This window comes from Myripristis murdjan, chromosome 15 (assembly GCF_902150065.1).
Source record: "Myripristis murdjan chromosome 15, fMyrMur1.1, whole genome shotgun sequence".
NCBI classification, from domain to species: domain Eukaryota; kingdom Metazoa; phylum Chordata; class Actinopteri; order Holocentriformes; family Holocentridae; genus Myripristis; species Myripristis murdjan.
Genome location: NC_043994.1, coordinates 12,598,913 through 12,620,622, shown reverse-complemented (window position 1 = coordinate 12,620,622; position 21,710 = coordinate 12,598,913). Strand labels below are relative to the sequence as shown.

The window sequence follows — 21,710 nt, the reverse complement described above, 5'->3', positions numbered from 1 at the left end:
GTTCAGGGAAGGTCACTGGTGATGCCAAGCAGAGGGGAAGATCACTGTAAACAATGAGGACACAGTCTCACTTCTCATTTGGGACAGTTCATTTCATTATTGAGTCACATGCAGAGGCAGAGATCAGCCAGTCCAGCTGTCATGTGAGTTTCTGGCCTCTGGACTGAAAACACCAGCTGCAGGCAGGTTGTGCACTGTGTTTACCAAAACTGACCAGCAGGGGGAGGCAGATTCTTACAAATACAGCATTTTATTTTCAGATCACAACTGTTTGAGGTTACATTAAGATCCATTTTGATATCTGTGTGATAGTTCAATACCACACTATATACAGGATGGAAAAACACCATGATTGTGCTTATAAACAAAAGACTGTTAGGACATATACAGATGGTATTGTGAATATTCCTGTTTACAACAAATTGAGACTTTAAAAAAAGCATTCAAATGCAAAAAAAAAAAAAAAAAAAAACACCAAAAATAAAAATGCATTCAGAAAAACAACCGAAAGCCAAGTGATGAATGGCAGCTCTTGCACCAAACCAGATAAAACAACTTAAAAACTACCTCTCATACAAAAAAAGAGATGAGAAACGGCACAGATTCAAGAGTTCAAACGAAAGGGAGATTTTGACACCTTTAAATCCTCTCGTCTGCTCAGTTAAATCAATGGCACACTTTGTCATTAATAGCTGCATACATTTTTCTTATTTGTTGAAATAATACATACTGATACAGAATCTCTTGCAGGAAGACACTACAACATGAAGAGACTTCACACGTGAGCTGCAGTACAATTCTCTAGACAGAAAATGTGACCTTAACTCTGAAGTTGTTTGAAGCAAGTGAAAAGCACCAGGACACTTGGCATCCACCCAGGCAGGTAAAACGTCTAAAAATAGTGAACAGCAAACAACAACACTCACCAAGACAACACAGCTGGCACTGCTTGAGCTGGAAGCCCCATCGCTTTGATTCAGCCCTCCTTACATTCTTTGATAAATCGTTTATCCGGTGCAGGGACGTTCGGGAACAGAGGAGAACCGAGTCGAGGTTAAGATGGAACGTGACAAGGAGGAATACAAGAGACAGAGCACAGCAGACATATCTAAAAAAGTTAATTTTTCCATTTTTACTTTCCATATTTGGTTCGATTGCACTGAACAAGTGCAGCAGGTCAAGGTCATAATATTGCTGTCGTTTCATACAAAGTAAAATTAAAGTTTTTGTGGACCAGCCCAGGAAATCCCAAATCTGAATCCATGAGCCCCATAGCCCCATTCAACATAAAGAATGTGATTAAAAAAACAACAACTCATAATGTGAGTAACAATAGAACTGTGTTAAGAACTGTTTTGAAATGAATTTGGCTCCAGGAAACTATCCAGTATGCATAGGTGGCCTGGACTGACCTCGCCCCGTGAGGATGACATGGTTCAGATGGTCTGATGGCATTTAGGAAACATCAAACACACACACACACACACACACACACAATCTCTCTACAGATCTATCTACAGTCTATTCTACATAACAAATGCTATTCCACAATTACGAGTGCATACCACGTACAGACTGTTTTAAAACCTATTCTGAAGTCAGATTAGAGCTCCAAGTATTTTTAAAGCTCATGGAAAAATGTTCAGTAGTGTTTTAAGCACTGCACTTGTGATTGTGTAATAAATTTGCTTCAGGACATGTAAGTGTGAATGTGTACAAAAGATATGATCAAACAAAATACCAGTGTGAAAAAATCTAGACTACATTCAATTTTTCCACATGCAATTATCTCCCACTTGCTCAGATTATGTACAACTACAACTAGTTTTCATGGGGTTTGTACCTTGTGGGGTTATTTGTACCTTTTTGCATTCAGTATATAGAATTATCAATAGCAATTGCTCATAATGCCTGGACAGTTTTCTACAAGCTTAAAATACTAAGGACTCTAATTTGAGTTCATACCTACTTTGGTTTTGATTCACTTATTTGAGTGTTTTTTCGTCAACTTATCTCAGAAGAATAACTGTTTTGAACATACATCAGTAAGTGGCATCAACAGGGAAAACAACAATTTAGCAGCTGTCCTAAAATGGAGGCGAGCACGCGTTCATGTGCTCTCCTGCTTTCTGAACAGAAACATTTATCAACATTTTTCAGCTTATACCGGTGCCAGGATGGCCGAGTGAGAACAGTCTGTGCTGCACATTTCTGGAACACTACGCTTGGCTTCTCTGGTCTCGATTTACAGCAACAAAACCATCAGTGAGTTCGCTCTTGTTCTCCACTTTTACTCGGAGGCTGCTGGGGAAATGACCTCTGCTCGTCCATTTGTTCAGGGCTTTCCTTTAATAAAGCTAAATTAAACTTTGGTATAGTTCACTGGGTGTTACAAGTCCATATGGTGACAAAACATTCCCTTCAGCTGCTCCGTGCTGATCCACAATACTGTATCTGTCTCTGTCCATTCACTTTAATGGAAAAACAGCTCCCAAAAGAACTCTTTGAGCATGTAAACAAATGCGAACAAAGCAGTTACTGCCAATATAAAACAACAAATACTGGTGCAGGTTTTTCTGAGGATCTTTGGATGGATCTTTTCTTGTTATTTTTCTATTTGAATTGGAACTGAAATAGATCTGCCTGTTGTAATTGCATGAAAAAATGGGTACTATGGAAGTGAATGGAGAGAGGGAAACACGGTACTGTGGATTAGCAGCCCAAAAGGAGCACAGAGCAACTAATGAGGATATTTCACCACCATGTGGACTCGTATCACATCCAGGGAACTAGACAACCCAACACTCTACCAAAAGTCAAGTTAGCTTTAAAGGTCACGTTTGGTGGGTGGGATCTCTAGTTTCTAGTCTAGATGGTGGATCTAAGGGAGTTTTTAGATCATGGCCCGGAAGGCAAATGATAACGCCGCACCCAGCGCCAGGCCGAGGGACAGGAAGAAGGCCATGATGGCTCCCGCCGTCTCCGCATTGTGCTGCACCACCTTCCTGTTCGGAGACACCAGAGGGACAAAACTCGTCAGGACTGGACACTTCATCATGCAACATAGTGTTTGTGATCAAGTACAGCATGATTCAAAAATACAAAAAGGTCACTCGCTGCATTGTTCAAAAATCTCTCATTCTCTGTACCTTATGCCATTCATGACTGAATATAAGAGCAAGGTGTGGCTGTGTGTAGTCCTTACTTGGGTCCGAAGCACATGCAGAGGCTGGCCAGGTACCCGTTGGAGAAGGAGAAGAGGATCATGAAGATGATGTACCAGGCGTCGTGGTTAAACAGCACAGGAAGGTAGTGACGTGGCTGGACATTACACAACATGAAGAGAGGGATGAAGACGATGCGCAGAATGACCAGGGCAGGCAGCCACATACTGTCTTTCCCCGGCTGGAGAGAAAAAGAGAGAGAGAAACACCATCATCAACCACAGTAACAGCAATGAAGCAGCTTTCCTACCACTGTTCATAGCTTGAATAAACAATTAATATTAATTAAGTCTGCACAAATTACTCAAACCATCTAGTTTTAGCTTTAGCATTTATGCTCCCCACCAAAAAGAAGAGCAACAGCGTAACTTGAATTTACAAATAGTTATTGTTGGTAACGGTTACAGTTAGTTGAGCTTGCAAGAAAATGATCATCACTGGAAGGAGCTGTTCAGTTGTCTCTGCACATAATTTTTATTAATGTTTTGGTTTACTTTTTCAAATGTGAAATGCCTTCTTGTGTTTTTTTCCACCCTTCTTTCTCAGAAGAGACTCACTCAAACATTCAGAAAATTTGACCGTCCATGCCAGATTCCTCCAAAGAGAGACAAAAGGTTTATATTGCCTGCAGATGCTCTGGCCCTCTGTACAGGCCATTTTTGTTGCCCCACTCTGAAAACCACTGCTCAAGGAAACTGGGTGACAGAAAGAGGGAACGTGGCAGTGACGAGCTGTTTGACAGACTTAAAAATTGGGATTTATGTTCACAAAGCATCTGAAAGAGGTAAAGATGCTTATCAGCTTTGCCTGATGAAGCTAAATAAGCTCACAAGGACTGGAAATGGCTGACTTCACATTAGCACCAACACCAAGACGTTCTGCAGAAGCACATCTGACTTTCTCAACTGCAAACTCAAATTATCCCCATAATCTTCTCCAGCCTCACAAACAGGCTAGATTAATAAACTGTGCCGCTTTGTGCCTGACAACCAGAAAATTTACACTCAGCCAGTCTTTCCTAGCCTAACAGCCTCAAATTCACACAAGTCCATTGTTTGCTTCGATGTGATTTATTTCCATTAGATTGAATGTCAGTGTGAAGAAATGAGAAAAGGTCTGGACCTTGTGAAATGTTCCCTTTAGTTCAATAATGGCTCTTTTCTTGACTGAGTTTTGAGTGGGCTGAATCTATACAGTGTCAGAACATTCAGTGAAGAACATTTGACAGACAAAAGAGAGGAAAGCCTAGTGCTATAATGATTAGCATCTTAGAAGAAATGAAAAAACAGCTGCTTGCTGTGTTTAGTTCCTTCGACCTAAAATGATGCCAAGTATCAGCACTCACAGTGGCCTGGGAACCTTTGACTGAGAATAGCCTCAATATTCATCAAGTTCCTACATTGATCTGGGTGTTTGTGGATGAGAAATGCCAGGTCATAGCAGGGCATGTTTCTCTGGGAAGCTTCGTGACCGGAGGCTCTCACACAGGCCAAGCGGGACATGCGTCAGTTGTCTACAGCGTCACATCTGAAGAGCAATGTTAAGATAACCTAGTAAAGCTTCTTGTTGGATGGAAATTGGCTAAAAATATAACCATTGGGAAAGGCTTGGCGCCACCAATATACCGTAGTACTTGGGGTAATAGTGAATTTTTATTTTAGGAAACTAGAGGGCGTTTACCAGGCCAACCAGCTTGAAGTCACCACAGTCATCTGCCTCTCTTACCCCTCCAAAACCACTTCCTTCAGACAGCTTTCTCACTCACACACACACATACACACGCCTTTCTCCAAAACAAAGCTCTGATCTGAGAGTCCATCTCATATTCTTTTCCTTATTTTCCCCTCCACGTCTGGGCCACAGATGTCCTGCTGTTCCACTCGGGACTCGGTGGTGACACATCGCTCTAAACAGTGTGTGGCCAACGGCTTTTATCAAACGTATAGAGTCGTTTATAGCCGTGTGTCAACAACAGATTCACCCTAAATATTTTGATGTGGTGGCTTTAAATGGACGGCAGCATTTCTAAACACAGCGCTGTTATTGGGTCGACTTGTTGATATGGATGGATGTGTTGGCAGTTTTCAGTCTGCGGTCAATGTGCTTGTGTACATACTGTAAACTTTTTAGCTGTACATGATTTAGTCAAGCTGCTGCGACTGAAATGTGGAATTGGTAAAGAAAAACATTTAAAATCATGGCCTGCTTGGGGGTTTGTACAATCTGCTATTTCTGTTGATCAAATGTGTTAGGTATTACTATTCTGACATAAGCTCCAGTTCCGTTTTAAGACTTTAGAAACTAAAAAATGTTTTTGTAGGTATCCTCTGCAGCTTAGTTTACCTGTTGGTTTATGATTAGAGTGCTTTTTTTTTTTTTAACACTGGTGGAAGTGATTATAGTATTACAATGTCTTTTACCACTAGAGAGCACTTTATGTGCCATGAAGATCAGGGTCTCAGCAGTGATTTATAAATAAGCAGGTCTTCTCATGTGATTGTTTCAATTATATATAAATACATCATCTGCACTGAATCCAAACTGTTTCCATTCATCTTCATAAGCTGGGATTTTTCAGAAACTGTGATGCTCTGGGGTTGGCTTTTGTTTTTGTTTTCTTATAGCAGATAAGTCTTGCTAAATAATTCCTTGTCCCAAATACTGATAAGGGCATGCATCTTTTCATTTGTCACACTTGCAGTTTCCACTGTTTTGCCATGTGTTTTTTCAGTCTGTTGTGTGGCACTGGCTGCTTTGTGTAGTAGCCCTCTAATGATGGCGCATGTTTATGGAAAGGCCATCACATCAGGCACTGGCATGACCAATCAAGACCGACAGCCCTGCTAGCTCCTAATGATCCCCGGGACTGAGATTTTCGCCTCACCCCCTGAGCACGGCTGAACTTGTGTTCTGGAAACCTCAACTACATAATTCTGTCCTCTGCCTCGATGACAAAACCACAAACCCGTTAAACCCATTCATCTGCCTCAGAGCCAAAAGAGGGAGCAGGATCCCACAGTTGGGTTTCAAATCTGAATTGAGCCACTGTACACCTGTTAGTAAAACATGTTATTTGTATTCCAGTGTTATCGTGTTGCTACTGACCCACATACAGACGGCCGTCAGACTCCTGCCAGCCCAGTCCATCACGTTGAAGAGGAGGAAACACGACACGGGGATGAAGTAGATCTCTGTGGTGGGAGGTTAACAAACAACAGTTCGGTACTCAAGAGCAAGAGTTCTTTCAAAGACAGATACAACACTAATTTCAATATTTTTTTTCTTGGTTGTGAATTAAACCTTGTCCTCAGGGCTGAAAATTCAAAGAGAGGAACAATTAAAAGGACTGATTAGTCTTATCTCTGTTTGCATTTATCATACTATGACATGCCTAGCAACACCAGTGCATTCAACAATGCTCCTCTTTTCATCCTTGATGATGCTAGCATGCACTAGTAAGAAGACTCATTTCAGCCCCAACACTTCTAATCATTCCCTTTTCTGGGAAAAATTGTTAGAATTTGAAACCAGGATAACTTAGTTACAGTCTCTACATACAAGGGATGCAACGATTATATATTATGATGGTACAGTTATAGTTTGAGGAAAAGTTGCAGTTTCACAATTATTATGCATTAATTAAGGTACACTGAATGAATCCCTTTGAGGAAAATATTAGTAATGTGGGCAATAAACTGAAGTGTTATAACCAGTTGTCATCACCGGAAACATTTGATTCATTTTAAGTATCTATCTTTAAATTTTTCATATAATTCTATATGTGGCCTGAGAAAGTCTATTATAGTTTTATTTTTGTTGTTGTTGTTTTTGCAGTCTTCGTAAAAATTTAAAAAAGGACACATCTTATTCACATTATTAATTACTGAAATGCAGTTAATTAGATCCCATGGTATAGTGCTGGAAGTCTACAGGTTCCTAATGGTGAGTTAATCTTTTAGCATATTTAGCTACCACACCAAGCCTTTACTCAACCCAGCCAGGAAGAAGCAACAGGATGTACATTGTCACACTGAATTCCTTGAGGGAATTACGTGCAGTTTCAGTCAACATTAATTTATAAATGGTGCAATGCTCCTTACCTGTTTTGGTGCCACTGGTTACGTTGCACTGAAAAGCCCAACTCTTGACTCACCACTACTTCCTTGATTGGAAGTGACTCTTCTATTTAGCTATTATTCTCAGAAAAATAATGTACGATAACATCCTTTTCTTGAAGGTGGGAACAGAAACACTCGCTGTAGCCGAGCCTTCAGAACAATGAGGTTTTAAATTGTGGTTAATGGTGATATTAGTTAACCGCTGCTTTTGGAGAGCCTCGGATCGTCCTTTCTTCTATACAGTTCATACAACTCTATTATCTCTAGCATTAGAAGCTAAGAGTGTTTTCAGTCACCCATCTGTTTGTCATGAAGTTCTTTCCAAAGCAAGATGCTTTGGAGTGGCGGCACGTCACTGCACAGCTGTGAGAGTGGAAACTCACCCCAGACGCCTCCGTTTGCTATCGTTGACTTGACTTCGACTGTTACGGCCGGGAATGTACCGATGGTGACGGTGAAGATGAAGCACACTGACAGGGCCATCACCCAGATCTGATTAGAGAGAACAGGGCATGAATCATTAGTGTTACTTTACTTGTTTAATCTCCATCAACGTGGCAGATGGTTATGTGAATGAAGCTGATGATCTCTGACTTGGAGGAAGGCCTTTGAAAAACTGACTAGTGGTGAAACAGCACGGTGGGGTATTGGTGGTATGCTTGAGATTAGCTGAAGCAGCAGCTAATATATACACACAAGATTATTACAAGTTATTACTGGTGCACACAAGGAAACAGCATTTTTATGGTATCCTGCCTTTGTGATAAAATGTATTTATGGAAGAAAAAGGAAGTTTGGGCAGGACATAAAGCAGGGAGGGACTGTTCAAAAGTGTGTGGGTTGGACCATAATGAGCCTGGAAAGAGAAGGGCAATAAATCCCACTGCAAATTCAATGCAGTTGGTGTTGGTGGAGTCATCCGCAGTGAAATATTTTATATTCTCAAATGATCAAAAATGACATGACTTAAGAAAAAGGAGCATGATTTTCAATGTGAACATGCTACAATGCTATACCATGTTGCCACTTGTGTGACTTTGAAAAAATGTGAGGATGCAGGATTTGTATTGATGGTATCACTGGTTGCAATTTTTAGTTAAGCAAATTGGTACACCATGAAGTAACCAATAAAACTATACCAAACTGCTAAATTGTTGCCCAAGTGTTAGAAGTAAAAGAAACTGGAATTCAATATAAATATGGTGAAAAGGTATATTGCTATAGGTGGGGGATTAGCAGCCACAGTGAATATGTTTTTTTCCCCCATTTATTTGCAACTAGAAGAAGCTGAGCTGGGCTGAGGTTTGCAGACTGATTGCTCACAGAGTGTTTACCTGTTTAAAGATGCTAAACACAGACGAGACGGGGCTGACCTCATCTTCTGTCAGACTCACCACCGGCCGCTTCTCTGCTGCGCTTTCTGGGAAACACACACACCTCAGTATCACTATGTAAGCTAAATGTTGAAAATTAAACGTTAAATGGGTTAAAATTTGTCCCACATCTGTGTGGGTGTGTGCACAAACTTCAGTTATTACACAACATACGGTACTCATTACACACACACACACACACACACACACACACACACACCAGTAATTATGCCCATGGATGCTGTCCACAGTTAAACTGCCATCAGTCAAATCACACACGGTTTGGTTTCATGAGTATACATTTAGGAGGAGGCACACTATATTACTACACACTACTATTTCACTTGATTTGTTTATGATCTCACAATATTATAAAGATGAGAATATGATGCCATGTTGGTGCTTGAGTTACTGTCCAGTTTGAGTGGAAGTCATACAGACAAAAGGCGTCCAGGGCTGATTGTTAGACAGACTTAAAAATTATGAATCATATTTTAAACTACATCATGCACTGTTGCATTGCACTTTCTGAATCCAAACTGTGGGCAAGTCCTGAATGTACAAGTACCTTTTTTAAGTAAGTCCATCTTGTTCTCCTCATCGCTGGACGTTCTGGACCCATTACTCTCCATGTAGAACTGGAAAAATTTCTGTTGGTAACAACAACAACCACGAGCAACTTCAAGTCAGCCAGAAGGGTTGTAAAGAACAAGGGGAAGATGTTTCCCTGTAAATTCTCATTGCAAGGTAGGTATGCTTTATATTGCCACATAAGGTGAACAGAGTAGAATATAGCGATACCTTCAGGAAAAGCATACATATCTTGACAAAATTATCAAAACAAGCTAGATTTATTAAAAGAACAGTTTTCAAAATGTTTTATATAATCACTAACAGTAAAGCAAATAAAAGAAGACTGAGGAAAAAGTGAATACATTCAAATGTGGTTAAATGCATCTAAAAGCACAACTGAAAACTATAAAACTGTTTTAGAAGAGGCTTAAAATACGATACTGAATTAACTAGACCACATTCATTTTAGACCCTACTATCCTGAGCTTAGCCAGATGATCATTTTTGTCTCAGAGACCTACAATCCTATCAAACTCCAGCAGAGAGGAAAAACCTCAGACCTCAGATTTTTGTAACGTTTACATTTCGTACTTGAACTGAAGGATTACATTTTCCTCTATAACTCTTAGGTTTATAAAACATTCTCATAAAATTAGACAAACTCAAAAATGCATGGTGGTTGAGTGGGTTTAGAGTCTATGAGGCCTTACCATCTTGGGCAGAGTGAGGTACGACATAATGGCCAGCAGAATAACAACACAGGCTGTTATGAAGTAACCAAAGGCACTGTCCTGCAGGGCTGATCCAGCTACAAAGAAAGAGGTGTGAAGAGTCAGAATATACATCCAGCAGGTCCAGGATCGAGGAGGTGTGTGTATACATTTGGTTTTTATAGGGATACATACTGGCCAGAGCACAGATCATGGAGAAAGCAGCAAAGGTGCCAGCAAGCCCCTGTCCACTCATGATGGGAGTGGTGTAGGAGGCAGGCAGCATCCCTGCCAGCCCAAACAGACTGCCCTGGAAAACTGCACCAAAAGCTGAGGAGAGAGAAAGGGATGCATAGTATCTATGCAATAGTACTTTTCATACATTATATTATATATCATATATACATATATATATATATATATATATATACACACATATACATATATATATATATATATATATATATATATATATATATATATATATATACATATATATATATATATATATATATACACATATACATATATATATATATATATATATATATATATATATATCTATATATATATATATATATATATATATATGTATATATACACACACATATACACACACACATATATATATATATATATATATATATATATATATATATATATATATACACACACACACACATATATATATATATATATATATATATATATATATATATACACATATATATATATATACATATATATATATCACATACACATATATATATATACATACACTATATTACCAAAAGTATTCGCTCACCTGCCTTACTCATACTATGAACTGAAGTGCCATCCCATTCCTAACCCATAGAGTTCAATATGATGTCGGTCCACCTTTTGCAGCTATTACAGCTTCAACTCTTCTGGGAAGACTGTCCACAAGGTTGAGGAGAGTGTTTATAGGAATTTTTGACCCTTCTTCCAAAAGCGCATTGGTGAGGTCACACACTGATGTTGGTCGAGAAAGCCTGGCTCTCAGTCTCCGCTCTAATTCATCCCAAAGGTGTTCTATCGGGTTCAGGTCAGGACTCTGTGCAGGCCAGTCAAGTTCATCCACACCAGACTCTGTCATCCATGTCTTTATGGGACCTTGCTTGTGCACTGGTGCACAGTCATGTTGGAAGAGGAAGGGGCCCGCTCCAAACTGTTCCCACAAGGTGGGAGCATGGAATTGGTCCAAAATGTTTTGGTATCCTGAAGCATTCAAAGTTCCTTTCACTGGAACTAAGGGGCCAAGCCCAGCTCCTGAAAAACAAGCCCACACCATAATTCCTCCTCCACCAAATTTCACAGTCGGCACAATGCAGTCTGAAATGTACCGTTCTCCTGGCAACCTCCAAACCCAGACTCGTCCATCAGATTGCCAGATGGAAAAGCGTGATTCATCACTCCAGAGAACGCGTCTCCACTGCTCTAGAGGCCAGTGGCGGCGTGCTTTACACCATTGCATCCGACGCTTTGCATTGCACTTGGTGATGTGTGGCCTGGCTGCAGCTGCTCGGCCATGGAAACCCATTCCATGAAGCTCTCTGCGTACTGTACTTGGGCTAATCTGAAGGTCACATGAAGTTTGTAGCTCTGTAGCAATTGACTCTGCAGAAAGTCGGTGACCTCTTTGCACTATGCGCTTCAGCATCCGCTGACCCCTCTCCGTCACTTTACGTGGCCTACCACTTCGTGGCTGAGTTGCTGTTGTTCCCAAACGCTTCCATTTTGTTTATAATAGAGCTGACAGTTGACTGTGGAATATTTAGGAGCGAGGAAATTTCACGACTGGATTTGTTGCACAGGTGGCATCCTATGACAGTTCCACGCTGGAATTCACTGAGCTCCTGAGAGCGGCCCATTCTTTCACAAATGTCTTGTTTCACAGTCTGCATGCCTGAGTGCTTGATTTTATACACCTGTGGCCAGGCCAAGTGATTAGGACACCTGATTCTGATCATTTGAATGGGTGAGCGAATACTTTTGGTAATATAGTGTATATACATACACACTACTCACAAAAAGTTAGGGATATTTGGCTTTCGGGTGAAATTTATGGAAAATGTAAAAAGTTCACGCTACAGTGATATTATATCATGAAAGTAGGGCATTTAAGTAGAAGCATACACTGGTGATTTCCTCATCTCAAACAATTTCTTGAAACAAAAGCCAACAACAGTGGTGGATATACCACAACAAAAAATGTCAGTGTCAATAACTTGTCATGTGCCCTTGAGCATCAATTACAGCTTGACAATCCCACTCTTCTTGAAGGGCGGCCCTCAGGACATTGAGGTTCTGGGGTACAGAGCTCCGAGCCTCTACACGGCGACTCAGCTGATCCCATAGGTTTTCTATGGGATGCAGGTCTGGAGAAAGTGCAGGCCACTCCATTTGAGGTACCCCAGTCTCCAGCAGCCGTTCCCTAATGATACGACCTCGATGAGCTGGAGCATTGTCGTCCATGAAGATGAAATTAGGCCTTTGTTGTTCATGCAGGGGCACAATGACTGGATTAATGATGTTATTCAGGTAGTATGGGCTTGTCACTGTACCATTCACAAAGTGTAGGGCAGTTCTGTACTGACTAGACACACCTGCCCACACAGTAACAGCACCACCACCAAAGGCTCGTCTGGTGACAACAGTGGCTGATGCATAGCGCTCTCCTTGACGTCTCCAACATCGTTGGCGGCCATCATTTCTGCTCAACATGAATCGGCTTTCATCAGAGAACAGCACTGAGGCCCACTGGTCCCTCGTCCAGCGTAAATGCTCCGTGGCCCATGCAAGACGATGACACCTGTGCCTGGTGGTGTGGTCAGGTACCCTTGCAGGTCGTCTAGCACGCAGACCATGCTGATGTAAACGGTTTTCGAATGGTCTGACATGACACTTGGGTGCCTCTCACCTCCCTTAAACGTGCCTGGAGTTGAGTGGCATTCATCATCCGGTTCCACAGGGCACTGTTCACAATGAAGCGGTCATCAGTGTGGGATGTGACCAAAGGACGTCCACTTCTATGCCTTTCTGTGACTCTTCCAGTCTCTCTGTATCTCTGTTGCAATCTGCTGATGACTCTCTGACACTCTGCTGTTAAACTCCTTGTTAGAGAACAGCAACTTGTGCAAAAGGTACTGAAACACTGAACAGTTGGACATGTGCATTCAAAAGTTTACAGAAGGTCACATTAAGTTCACCTGTAAAGGTTATAATGCATTTTAGGTTCATCCTGAAATTTCACCCGAAAGCCGAATATCCCTAACTTTTTGTGAGTAGTGTATGTGTGGGTGTGTATGTATATATATATATATATATATATATATATATATATATTAAAAAAATGTAATGTACAGAAATAGAGGTAATAATTATGTCAAATTAGAAACACATTGTCCCACAGCAACAGAAAAACTGTGGTCTAGTCACAGACGCAAAATAAAGAAAATAACTAGTCACAAATTCTGAAACATAATTAGCTCTTGAAAAGTTGGTATGCATGTCCACTCAAACTCCCAACAGAAGAATGTGCCGATATCAATATCAAAGCTTGTGGGTCTCCCCTATAAAACAAACAAAACAGGCAGTCCCTCATCAGGATCTGGGGGTCAGGACCAACCCAACAGGGGCAAGGAGGGGGGTGAGCTTATCCCTGCTGCTCTGCGAGCTTTGTAAATAAACAAATGCAGTGAGATTGCAAGTCCATGTTCCAAAACTCTATATAGTTCAAGGGAATGATGTAGATGTGTGTGTGTGCTCATGTGCAAAGGGATTTCCTCATGGTGGATGCATATGACTTTGACCAGAGATGACCAGTGTGTGCGTGTGCATTTGCCTGAGTACACACACACTTATTAGACAGGCCTTCCCCTCCAGCTACAACTATCTGAAATCAGTATAGACTGAACATAGTATGGGAAAACAAAGATCGAAGTCAGCATCTGAGTGTATATGGGAGGACAGGGAAGTTAGAAGAGAGGCTGTCAGCTGTCTCCACTCACAGTTGATGCAGATGATTTTGATCATTGTCACACAGAAGAAGGGCAGGGGGGCCATATCCACCTTGACCAGCACTGCTGTCAGCAGGAAAACCACCAGGATGACCGTCAGGCTACCTGAGATCCGCAGCTTCTGAGGAATCCTGAGACACACAGACAGAAAGGAAAAAAGACTTTGAATTTAAAAAAAAAAAAAAAAAAAAAAATTGTGAAAACAGCACAACTCTTGGGTCTCATTCTTGGCTGCAGTGAACCCACCTTATTACCAAACTGGTTTCTACTCAACCCCCTGCACCACCAATCAAAATAACTAGCTATAATGCCAGTACATTTTAAGCCTGACTGTGCATGATCCAAAAAATAAATTAAAAAATCCAGACATCTAAAGTGGGTCAGATTAGTAAGTATGTTTGTTAAGTATTCAAGTTCTTGTGACCATGACAGCCACGTATGGTTTTGAACCAGGCAGGAGCATATCAGAGGGGAATGGGGCGACTATGGGATTAAGTATGGAAGCCCATTCCTGCGGCATTAAAATGGCTTAACTTTAAGTTACTGGGTTTTTTCCTTCATAATTGTGACTTCATAACTCAGAATTTGAATTAAACAGGTCTATTCTCTTTGTGGTTTCACAAACGGGTTGGCACAACCACCCGGCTTTGGAGTCTGAAGACTAATATTGTGCGATTCCTCCAGTATTGCTAAAATGCCCCTGAACCCATAATGAGAAAAGTCCCAGTTGTGAGCAAAAAGAGTCAGAATTCTGAATTCCTAAGTCACAATTGTGAGGAGGTAAACAAGTTATAAAGTTATTAATCCACAACTAGTCCAAATTCGGAGATACAGAATCTCAGTTGCGAGGAAAAAAAGATTCTGGGTTATCACGTCACAGTTGTAATGGAAAATACGTCAAAATTTAGCCATTTATTCCCCATCTACTAGGCTTTACACGATCAGGATTTTTGGGGCCGATCAACGATCATTGATCAGTGAGTTTAAATAAACCGATCACCAATCCAATCACATGAGGGAGCAATATGTCTATTTAAATAATTTGTTTATTTACTGTATACACTGATGTACCGTGTACTGAGCTTGAGTTTTATCTGTCTCAGACACTTTGAAGAAGTCCCACACCACCGACAGAAGGCTGTGTGATTCATGGGCAAGTGTGGAAGTGAAGGAGATCAGGACAGGGAATCAAACGTAACTCTGTTCTCTTGAGTAAGGTAAAAAGGTCATTCTGTTACTGAGGAATTGAGCTCAAGTCCTGCAAATCAACAGAGTGAATTATCCAATTGTAGTACAGGAAATGAATTTAGGGTTCCTGTATGGCCACTACCTGGTAAACTCCCAAGAACACATATGATAGCATGGAGCAACGGAGAACCAAGAAGAATATTTTGGGAAGCAGCGGAGACAAGGACTAGAAAGAAAACAGAGAGGGGAGTGGGTGAAAAGGAGAGGGCAGAGGGAGGAAAAGCACAAAGACAAAAGTTTGGAGAAGAGAAGCAGGGAAACGTAAAGAGATGAGGAGGCGGGGGGCAGAGGAGATGAATAGCATTCCTGGGTGTGTTTATCCGGGGAGGAGGGGTGTGCAGAGTCCACCCCAGATGTCTCAGATCTATCCAACTCTAATTAAAGCAAACATAGTGGAGACACATAGATATACACACATAACACAGGATCAGGTGAGCATGAGTGGCATGAGGTGACTGAGGGGGGATGGAGCAGAGTGGTAAGTAAGCAGGAGGTGAGGGTGGGCAAGGGCTGAACCCTGGGGAACCAGAGAGAGAGAGCACTGCTGGTGAGGTTACTTCACAAAAACTAAAACTTAATCATCATGGTGGCTCATTCATCTATTCCAATGTAACCACAATGTCCTGGGTTTGAATCCAGCCCAGGACATCTGTCACATGTCATCCCTCTCTTTCTCTACACAAGTCACTCTTCTTTCATTTATCAAACAAAGGCAAAAAATGAAAAAAATACATAAATATATATCATCCCAAAGCAAAAGGTGTTTCTCTAGATTCTCTTCTCAAATTTTGTCTAGTTTTAACACAAGGAAACAAAATGAGGGGACATCACAGAAAACAAAACACCATCAGTTAGGTCACCAGTACAGCATTACTTGAAAAACGTAATACTGTGAAGTTTTACAAGGTAATGCAGTAGTTACCCACAAGTCATTTAAGTAATATTTATAGTCCAGCAGCTTTGGTTAGAGTGCATGTTTGTGAGGAAATGGTACCTCTGGTGTATGAAGGAGTTGAGGCAGGTGAAAATGAGCAGAGGCACCATGGCGCACAGCGTCATCACGTTGTTGAACTTCGACTCCAGAACATTGCGGATGTCCCCACCATCCAAGGTCCCATTAACTGTGTGATTGTTGGTCGCCTCAATGGGCGCGTCCCTCAGCCTGCTAGTGAAGTACTGAGGAGAAATGATGGACACATGCCCTTTTAGAATGACAGTCATCAAGCAGTTTCTTTTTTTTTTTCATTTAAGTTGTGAATCATCATATTATGGCTATTTAATCACATTTTAATATATGGCACCACATTACTTTCAGAATCATAAGAGCCAAATATTTTGGCTCTTAACTTGGAAAAAAGACAAAAAGGTAACATCACAGTAAAGACAGCAAAACAGCTTCAGCAAAAAGATTTCCCCTAAGGGCCCTTGTGTGTTAATTCACCCTGGATAATAAAACTGAAATTCCGCATTTTAACCCGTCTGCGCCAAAAGCAATGATGAGGAATTAGAGAAGCTTTGCCCCTGCCATGAAAATCCACCTGTATCGAGCAAGATTGGCCATCCTGAGTAAAACCAGGTGGCTTTGGAGAAAATGTAAATAAACAATCATCCCTCCCTCTAAATGAAGTGACCCTCTTCTAAGCAAAACCCAACCTTTAAAACTACTGAGCCATTAACCCCAAGGCCACCAACGTGGCTGCTGGCCTCAATTACATCTATCTGCTGTTTCAGGGATTATCAGTGTTTGTGTCCAAACATTATCACTTTGAAATTTATTTCTAAAAATGTTACAATCGTCGCTGTCATGAAGAAATTCCATGGCAAGAGGGTTCCCAGGCCCAGGATGAAGAAAATGATCCATACTGCATTGTATCTGGGAATAGAGACACAAGAAATTTCACATGGAAGTCCATAAGTGAAGTCTTTCAACTTAATATCAACAAACAAAAACAGTGCCCTGTTTACAGTGTCTTATCCCAATCCCATCTTACAAATATGAACAAAAATAGATACTACAAACAATAATAAATGGACAGGATCAGGACTTTATTATCGCAAATGTGTAACATTAGATCTGCAAATATATTCTAAGACTGGGGAATGTGTGCACGTTTCCAAATGTGATCATACATTTCCAAATCCAGAGATTGGAAAGTTTCTGGACTTGGATGTATGTAATGAGTAGCTCACACTTCTTTTTGTGTGTGGAGCTTCACCACTACACGCTGCCAGCAGGGGGCGCTAGTGACTCAAAACGTCAAGAAAAAATTAAATATTGCTTCCAAATTATTATGTTTATTACATGTGACATGTGTTATTGATTATTAGTAGGGGTGTCACGATTCTCCAAATCCTCAATTCGATTTTCGATTTTTTCTTCTTCTTATAGCACAGACACCTATGCCATTTTTAGACTAGTCTTAGTCTGCAATCATTGTTTTTATTCATTAAATTTTGTAAATCTTATTTCAAAAGAGATCGGCTACATAGTCTCATAAGTGATGCAATTTTCATTATTCTTGTGTAATGTATCACCATTGTAGACACTAATGGTCAAATTTAAATAATTTATTTACAATATAAAAGTAACAATCTTATAGTTATAGCTTTAGTGCGAGCTGATGTCGGTGGAAGTTTTTGATTTCGATGCCCGAGACCATGACGTAATTGCGATCGATTTCGATTAAAAATCGAAATCGTGACACCCCTATTTATTAGAGCTGATAATAGATTGTCTTCTCAAAAGTGACCAAAGGCTTACCTGTCAGATTTTGTCAGTCAACTAACTTCATGATTTTAAATCTTGGTCTTTATTTATCCTGAGTTGTACATGACTGCTGAGGTGAAGAGCACCTTTTGTACTTAGATCAAACACAGTTAGTATTTAAAAGTTACACATACATCAAAATCCCAAAGCTTCGAGTTAACCCAAATCCTAAGGCAGTCAACACAGGAGGTGAAGCCATTAGCACCCACTAGTGGTAGGGTATAGCAGTGCAGCTCCACAAACATTTTTCATTAAAGCTATATGGTTATGCCGGCAGCACAGTGGTCTAGTGGTTAGTACTGGCGCCTCACAGTAAGAAGGTCCTGGGTTTGTTTCCCACCCAGCCAGGTGTGTGGAGTTTGCATGTTCTCCCCGTTCTCTACGTAGGTTTCTGCCAGGCACTCCGGTTTCCTCCCACAGTCCAAAGACATGCAGGTTAGGTGAACTGGAGATACTAAATTGCCCCTAGGTGTGAATGTGTGTGTGACTGTCATTGAGCATGTTTACATGCACACCTTATTCCTGTATTAACCGCAATATTCGCAATATTCCGGTTGCGCACGTGTCATGTAAACACGCACCGAACCCGATTAAGAATTTCCCTGGTTGGGATCAATAAAGTATATCTATCTATCTATCTAAGGTCATATTCCGGTTGGAGAGAATTCCGAATAAAGACCCCTGGCATATGCCTGTTCCAACCGGAATACTGTGGCATGTAAACACCTTAGTCGGAAAATGCCCCGAACCGGAATATTCAGTCTCGACTGCGCATGCTCGACTCGCAAGGAATTCTGTGGCGTCTTTGTTGCTATGGTTACTGCAAGCGGGGAAAACGGCATGGCAAACAGCAGCAAGAGCCATTAGCCTTCAGCTAATGAAAGACTTAAATATCATGGAGTATATCGATGGGAGAAAACATAGAAATACCGACAGAAAAAGAAGAAGAAGACTTCTTCGTCTGTTTTTCCGGCAGACGCCCGACGCCTATATGCGTACTGCTGCCCCCCGCAGCTGAGTGTCGCATTACGTAAGAGAGTGGAATATATGGATGGATGGTTATGCCAAAAAATCGATATCGATTATACATTTACAAATCCAAACACACATTGTCAGATCTCAGTACATATTTGCAGATCTAAAGTTAGACATTTGCACTAATTAAGTCCTGAGCAGATTGTAACAAGGACCAAACCGTTACGGCATACTAATATCACTGTTACAGTGCTGAATGATGCCAGAAAATGACAAAGGAACCACAAGTTCACTGTTTACCAGTACTGGAAGTTCTCCCTGGCCAGAATTTAAGTGAAATGAGTTCACAGTATCACAGCAGTGAGTGAAACACACTGGTCTTTCTCTTACCTGTCGCGGGGTGCATTGATGGCCGTCATGGTCCTGCTAGTTTGAGGCACCTCTTAAGTCAGGGTTTAACTTGGCCGGCAGCAGGTCTGAAATCGGCAGATGAGAATATATGTTACCACCAGTAACAACATTCACTGTTACTGGACCAGTGCCAGAAAATTTATCAGCATCAGCCATAGCTTCTTTTTCAGTGTAGATTTTTATTTTGTTATATGGTTACCAGCCACATGACATAATTGCAATAAAAACAACACAGCTAACAAGTTTAAAACCAGCAAGTTTAAAATATTTCTAAATTCAGAGGCAAACTGCAAGCACCACCAGCCTTAAGCTTTACAATGCACCTTTAACAATTTCTCCATAAATCTTTAATATTTTATGGTGAATGTATCTTTATCACTATGACTGACACTAAAAAGTGGCAAAAAAAAAAAAAAAAACAAGAACCTTGACATTTTGTTTTTGAATCTGCTGGTTGTTCAACTCCCATGCAAATCTTGGAAAGCATTATTAGGCCTATTAGGCACAAACAGGTTGCACAAAAACACATTGCACTGACTAACATTCATCCTTAAATATGTTGAAAACTTAATTGCATCAAACATAGAAAATTTCATTTGATTATTACTCTCTAGCCCCCCAAAAACCAAAACATTATTTCTAGACTGATTTTTTGCAAACTTACTTAAAGCAGAGTTCAGGTATGCCCAAAACAACCTGTTCCTTCTGGTGAGGTGCAAGTTCAAGTAAAGATCCTTGCAATATTACATGTTTTATACTGAACGTTACTTTCCATCCCGTCCACTGGACCTGCCCCTCTTCACATGTCAGACAGTGATTACCCCTCCCTTCCTCTCCCCTTGACTCCCTCCACATTTTTGCATTTACATTCCAGGAATTTATAGGATGCTCTCACGCACCAGCTTACATGTAGAATTGCTGAATAAGCTTAATTTCCTAGAAAACCATCATAAGTTTCAATTTGTATAAGACCATCATTTCAAAGGTCAAAACTAGACCACAGTTGTCTCATTTGTGGTGGTTTGTCCCTCCTTAGCCCTGGTCACATGGCTTTTGCCACTGCAGGCAGCTATGGCAGCAGCCACTACTTTATAATTTATCTATCAACCATACACTCACCCATAGCAATTGTGCACCTCTCCAAAAATATAACTGTGTAAGGCAGTGTCCAGTCCGAGTCAGCCTTTTAATATGATAAAATTGACTTGTCGACCTGCCAACCCACTCTGCTCTCACAGCTCCATTCTTTTATTGCAATATATATTCCCAGTGCATTTTAAGGAAATGCGCCTGTCACACTGCAACGCCTAGTAATTAAGACCAAAAAAATAAATAAATTTAAAAAAAATAAATAAATTAAAACTCTTCAACTCCACTGCCTGAATTGGCTGCAGAGGTTTATGACTGATTATTCAACCTTGATCCACTTTGGCAGCTTTGTATTTCCTTGTATTTGTGTTTATCACTTCATAGCCTAACGTGAACATGGAGGCTCTGAATGTATGCTTTTTATTCTGGGTACAAAGTAAGTGTGGGGTTAATATCACTGGTGTTGACGTCAGGACCACATGCTGCCAGGAAAATCATCCACTGCAACAACCCAGGCTGTAGTGCCCTGACAACATTCCTGTAAAGATCGTGTGATCCTGTAAGATAAAAGTGATAGGGAACCAGGTAATAGTGGACATAAGAAGAGAACTAGGGGATCACGCTCCATCATTACTGATGCCTTTATTCTCAATTCTACCTCCATTAGCCCATTTTCTCTGGGAAAAAATGTCCAATTTCATCCATCCACCCATCCATCCATCCATCTATCCTCCTCTACGTGTTGTATTCTCTCGTTCCTTTTCTTCCTCGTCTGATGAAATGGACCACTCCCTAGTTCCACTTCCTCTTCAGCCTTCCTTGTGCAACTTGTACAGCCTGGTCCCACCTTTCCCCCTTCGTGCTACCTCCATCTCCCATCCCTCCTTTTCCATACTTCACTCTGCTCTTATCTCCCCTAGCAAATCTGTCTTAACCCTTAATGGCTCCTTCCATCGTTTTGATGAAAGACATGTGCTCGGATAGCTTTGTGACACGTTCTCCAAACACATCTGCTTTTTCCAAGAGAAGACACAAGACACTGCCTCCCTCGAAAACAATTAAAACATCTTTACTCCACTAAGCAATCTGGCATCCAATCAGGCCAAACAACACAAACCAACGTTTAGCTTAGCATATTATGTTGATAAAAAACATGTTCTTGCTTTGGCTGCCTTGACCAGA

The 21,710-nt window shown here is 40.8% G+C and overlaps 1 protein-coding gene across 2 annotated transcripts in view; it reads right to left on the bottom strand.

Moving 5' to 3' along the window:
* Positions 1-237: 237 nt before the first annotated feature.
* Positions 238-21,710, bottom strand: part of LOC115372375 (equilibrative nucleoside transporter 1-like) — a 33,835-nt gene continuing 12,362 nt past the window's right edge. Inside the window, exons 1-13 of one of the 2 annotated variants that reach the window (XM_030070221.1) lie at positions 20,104-20,122; positions 19,419-19,504; positions 17,078-17,159; positions 16,281-16,462; positions 14,030-14,169; positions 10,194-10,328; positions 9,999-10,096; positions 9,284-9,365; positions 8,677-8,762; positions 7,726-7,834; positions 6,330-6,415; positions 3,206-3,405; positions 238-3,005 (exon numbers count right to left, since the gene is read on the bottom strand). In XM_030070221.1, the coding sequence (XP_029926081.1) occupies positions 2,894-3,005; positions 3,206-3,405; positions 6,330-6,415; positions 7,726-7,834; positions 8,677-8,762; positions 9,284-9,365; positions 9,999-10,096; positions 10,194-10,328; positions 14,030-14,169; positions 16,281-16,462; positions 17,078-17,159; positions 19,419-19,447 (1,341 nt within the window). In that variant the 5' untranslated portion in view covers positions 19,448-19,504; positions 20,104-20,122 and the 3' untranslated portion in view covers positions 238-2,893. Of the gene's footprint in view, positions 3,006-3,205; positions 3,406-6,329; positions 6,416-7,725; positions 7,835-8,676; positions 8,763-9,283; positions 9,366-9,998; positions 10,097-10,193; positions 10,329-14,029; positions 14,170-16,280; positions 16,463-17,077; positions 17,160-19,418; positions 19,505-20,103; positions 20,123-21,710 lie in introns of those variants that run through there. The other variant, XM_030070218.1, reaches the window with a different exon arrangement.